Source organism: Peromyscus leucopus, chromosome 1 (genome assembly GCF_004664715.2).
Source record: "Peromyscus leucopus breed LL Stock chromosome 1, UCI_PerLeu_2.1, whole genome shotgun sequence".
Classification (NCBI taxonomy): Eukaryota; Metazoa; Chordata; class Mammalia; order Rodentia; family Cricetidae; genus Peromyscus; species Peromyscus leucopus.
Genome location: NC_051063.1, coordinates 111,835,984 through 111,840,667, shown reverse-complemented (window position 1 = coordinate 111,840,667; position 4,684 = coordinate 111,835,984). Strand labels below are relative to the sequence as shown.

Sequence of the window (4,684 nt, the reverse complement as noted above, 5' to 3'; positions counted from 1 at the left end):
AAGAACATGGAGTTCATTGGGTCACTATTTTATGCCAGATGAGGAAGTGAGACAGCCTTCACCATACATACCAGAGAAGAATAAGACTCGCCAGTTATATTTGTCTACTATGTCTCATAAGCCTCTCAAAACCTATGGGAATAGATAGGAGTATTCTCATCTCTCAGATGATGAATGGAAATGATATGGAAAATTAGCCTTGATGTGTATGATTCCAACTGTCTAGAAATGAAGGACTTTTACCGATGAATCTTCATAGTCCATTTATCTTAAATATGATTATATTAGAACTTTGGTTTCTTTCGGACTTTCTAGTGTAGAACCTTGTGCAGTTGGCCCCTGGGCATTTTTAATTAAACTTTTATTTATTTATTATGTATACAGCATTCTGTCTGCATGTATGCCTGCATGCCAGAAGAGGGCACCAGATCTCATTATCGATGGTTGTGAGCCACCATGTGGTTGCTGGGAATTGAACTCAGGACCTCTGGAGGAGCAGCCAGTGCTCTTAACCTCTGAGCTATCTCTCCAGCCCTTAATTAAACTTTTGACATCTCTCCTGGACTTTGGGTGTCTCTGACTGATCGTGGATATCACTGTCTGAACCTTAATGAAAGGTACATGACAATGGAGCCAGCTTGGATTAAAACACAAAGTTTGATTCAGCTGTATGGGTTTGAGTAAGTGCCTATCCCATTGCTTAAATAAAGCTTGTCCTCTTTGGTAAGGGTGTATATATGCTCCAACATGCTTCTGTTATTGCTGCCGAAAAATGAGACTTGAAAAGAAGACTTTGGTGTACCTCTTCAGTGACCTACACCATGATAACTAAGAGAACCCTGTCATGTGCACAGGGCTTTCCTATTGTGGCATCCGTTAGTTCTCATGTATACCTGTGACGGAGAAGACATGTCATGGAGTGCAGTCATCTCCATAGGCCGCTTCTTTGAGTAATAAATGCTGTATGTGCCCAGTGAGGTGGGCAGCCTCGCTTGTATTTAACATGTGTAAGCTAATCAAAGCAAAGCATGGTCGGCTGGTTGGTCCAAAGCCATGGGCTCAGAAGAGCAAGGCTTTCAATTCCAGTCACAAGGCAATTGAATGGTAAGGCTTAAAACAGCACCCAAGTCTTTTTTATCAATAGCTTTTCATGCTGGACCATGTTGTTCATTTTCTCTGTCCCAAGAGGAATGAATCTTTGGTTAAAAGTGTGTCTGAAGCCGGGCGGTGGTGGCGCACGCCTTTAATCCCAGCACTCGGGAGGCAGAGGCAGGCGGATCTCTGTGAGTTCGAGGCCAGCCTGGTCTACCAAGTGAGTTCCAGGAAAGGTGCAAAGCTACACAGAGAAACCCTGTCTCAAAAAACCAAAAAAAAAAAAAAAAAAAAAAAAGTGTCTGAGAGAATTTTAACGTGATCACTAAATACAATGGAAATGTGGAAGGACAATCTATATGACTTGAGAGGTAGGACAGAGGAAAACTAAGGGGCTGGGAGTGGTGGAGGAGAGGGCTCTCTCTCCATCAAGAACTGGCTTTCTCATTCGCCTTTTGGGTCAAGTGCTGGCTTCAGTTTACTTTAAGCTAGTATTAACTTCTATCAATCAAGCAGTAGAAGTAAGAACTTGAGGTTCCCAGAGAAACTGACCAGAATCTTCGACTCAGAAGTAGAGTTGGAAGAAGCACAATTTCCCTCCCATCTTCCGAAAGACGAGACCAAAAAAGTGCACAGATGAATCAATCAGTTTGCAAATGGCGTTGTCTGACTGGACTAGATGTGGCTCTGGCCAATTCTCTGAACTTCTCAGAAGTCCAGTTTCTTTTGTTGAATGGTGACAAACCTACGCAGTACACGAAGATGTTGGACAGGTGATGAAGTATAGACTGATACAGGGCAAGCATCCAGAAGAGGGAAGCTGGTGGACGGCACTGCTTCCAGAACTGGGATGGAAACCCAGGTTTGTGGCCTTACTTCTACTTTGCCTTAGGCCAGGGCCAGGGTGTGGTTTTACAGGGGCTGAGCTGGGGTTTGAACACAAGCTTTCTCCTCACCCCTGGCGGCTGAGGCCAGTCAAAACAAATGCCCCGGGACACAGAGAAAAGAAAGGGTTAAGGCTTGAGAAAGCTCGGGAAAACTAGAAAAGCCCCAGTTCATCGCCCCCCCCCCTTGCCCCGCCCCCCAAGCCTCGCTAAGCAAGTCCCTCCCCTCCGCTACCGGGGCGGTCGCCTCGCGCTCCCACCCTCCGCCTCTGGCTTACAAGATCTAATGAGCTCCCCCGGGAGGTTGAGCCGCGAGCTCGGGCCTGAGCGCGCAGACAGCGCCGCGCCTGGGTGGGAGCGGGCCGGGAGCGGACGGGCAGCGCTGCGGACGGCTCAGGAGCCGCGGCGATGGCGGTGCAGGCTGCGCTGCTCAGCTCGCACCCCTTCATCCCCTTCGGTTTTGGAGGTTCCGCGGACGGGCTGGTGAACGCCTTCGGAAGTTTGGACAAGGGCTGCTGTTTCGAGGACGATGAGAGCGGGGCGCCCGCGGGAGCGCTGCTGTCCGGATCGGAGGGCGGGGACGTCCGCGAGGCCACCCGCGACCTGCTCAGCTTCATAGACTCGGCGTCCAGCAACATCAAGCTGGCGCTGGACAAGCCAGGCAAGTCCAAGCGGAAGGTGAACCACCGCAAGTACCTGCAGAAGCAGATCAAGCGCTGCAGCGGCCTCATGGGCACCGCGCCTCCGGGACCGCCATCCCCGAGCGCGGCAGACGCTCCAGCGAAGCGGCCTCCGGGCGCCCCGGGCGCCCCGACCGTCGCGGCTCCGGCGCACTGCAAGGCCACCCCGAGGAGGGAGGCGACGCAGGCCGCGGCTGCCGCCAGTCTGCAGAGCCGGAGCCTGGCTGCCCTTTTCGACTCTCTGCACCAGGTCCCCGGGGGCGCAGAGCCCGCAGGCGGTGCGGTGGCCGTGCCTGTCCCGGGCCTCGGAGCAGCAAGCGCTGCGGGCGACGGGGCCGGCACCGCGGGGAACTCAGCGGCCTCTGGGACTAGGAAGGTCCCTCTGCGCGCCCGCAACCTGCCCCCGTCCTTCTTCACTGAGCCGTCCCGAGTAGGTGGCAGCGGCAGCAGTGGCGGCGGCTGCGGCTGCGGCCCCTCCGGCCAGGGCGTGAGCCTGGGTGACCTAGAGAAAGGGGCGGAGGCCATGGAGTTCTTCGAGTTGCTGGCGCCGGACTTCGGGGCTGGCACCGACTCTGGCGCCTTACTGGCCGCGGAGCCTCTGGACGCGTTCCCCGCGGGAGCCACAGTCCTACGGGGACCCTTGGAGCTGGAGTCTGGCCCCTTTGAGCCGCCAGCGATGGTGGGGAACCTACTATACCCCGAGCCCTGGAGCGCCCCGACCTGTCCTCAGACCAAGAAGCCTCCTCTGGCTGGCGTTCGCTGCGGCGTGACCTTGAACGAGCCTGTGCGCTTCCTGTACCCCACTGCTTTGGACTCTCCAGGTGGGGAGGACACACCAGCCCTGACCTCTTTCGCCCCCTTCTTCCCAGATTGCGCGCTGCCGCCGCCCCATCAGGTGTCCTATGATTACAGCGCTGGCTACAGCCGTGCGGTTTACCCCAGCCTCTGGAGACCGGACGGGGTCTGGGAAGGGGCGTCTGGGGAAGACGGGGCGCACCCGGACTGACTGCGAGGTACCCTTAAGTCTCCTTTATGACTGCTGTGAGCTGCGTGCCACTGTGGGTCTCTCCTGAGTGGAGTGATGTGGAAACGCACGTGAAGACGAAATGGGATTAAAAACAAACAAACAAACAAACCATAATTCATTAATTAAAAAAAAAACCTTCAGGAAAAGAGGTGAAGAGGAGTTGGGAGTTGATTTAAACAGCCTCAGACTTTCTTTCTTTCTTTCTTTCTTTCTTTCTTTCTTTCTTTCTTTCTTCCTTCCTTCCTTCCTTCCTTCCTTCCTTCCTTCCTTCCTTCCTTCCTTCCTTCCTTCCTTCCTTCCTTCCTTCCTTCCTTCCTTCCTAAGTGGCCATTAGAGTCTTGGACCAGAAGAGTCCCCAGAGCCCGAGACAGGGTTTGGGATATTATCGGGTGGGATGATGGACGGGTCAAGAACAAGACAGGGCTTTTGTGGCCACCTGCCATCTCAGTTCAGCCAAGGTCAGTGTGTTTAATGTCATTACCCCCTTTAAAGCAGTGCCCTGGTGTCCCCCCTTGAGTACGTTATGAATTAAAGTCTATATTGAAAGAATCGGAGCAGAGATATGTGGTCATTGAGTTGAGTGTTTTCTTAGTCTTAGTGTTTTCACAGATCTCTCAGCTTTGCTAGGTGGACTCTGCGGGTGGGGGCTGGGTGCTGCTAAGACCTTATCCCATTGCTGGCCTCCCTTCCACCCCTTTTTTTTGGAGTAGGGTCGTGGGTGGGGGGCTGATGGTGCCGTTACAACCTTTTTTTTTTCTCACGGTGCTGGCTATTGAACCAAAGGCTTCCAGCACGGCAGGCAAAGTGCTCTACCACTGAGCCTTATCCCCAGGCTCTGGGTGTGATTTTATTCTTTCATTCTTGAGAGCCCCCACCCCACCCCCGCTTGCCACACATACTTTTCCCATCTCTCTCTTTCTGCTGTAACCCGTGCACGGCTTACCCCTTCCCTCCTGCTCTAGCCGCTCCCTGCTCTCTATTTCTGTTTACTACCCCTGGTT

The 4,684-nt window shown here is 53.5% G+C and overlaps 1 protein-coding gene across 1 annotated transcript; it reads left to right on the top strand.

The window, feature by feature from the left end:
- Positions 1-2,245: 2,245 nt before the first annotated feature.
- On the top strand, positions 2,246-4,237 carry Fam181b (family with sequence similarity 181 member B). Its single transcript, XM_028873410.2, has one exon. The coding sequence runs from the start codon at positions 2,385-2,387 to the stop codon at positions 3,660-3,662; it is 1,278 nt and encodes a 425-aa protein (XP_028729243.1). The 5' UTR covers positions 2,246-2,384; the 3' UTR covers positions 3,663-4,237.
- Positions 4,238-4,684: the final 447 nt, after the last annotated feature.

Bases quoted from the DNA above. Each gene is read 5' to 3' on its own strand.
- Fam181b (XM_028873410.2), top strand. From the start codon at position 2,385: ATGGCGGTGCAGGCTGCGCTGCTCAGCTCGCACCCCTTCATCCCCTTC.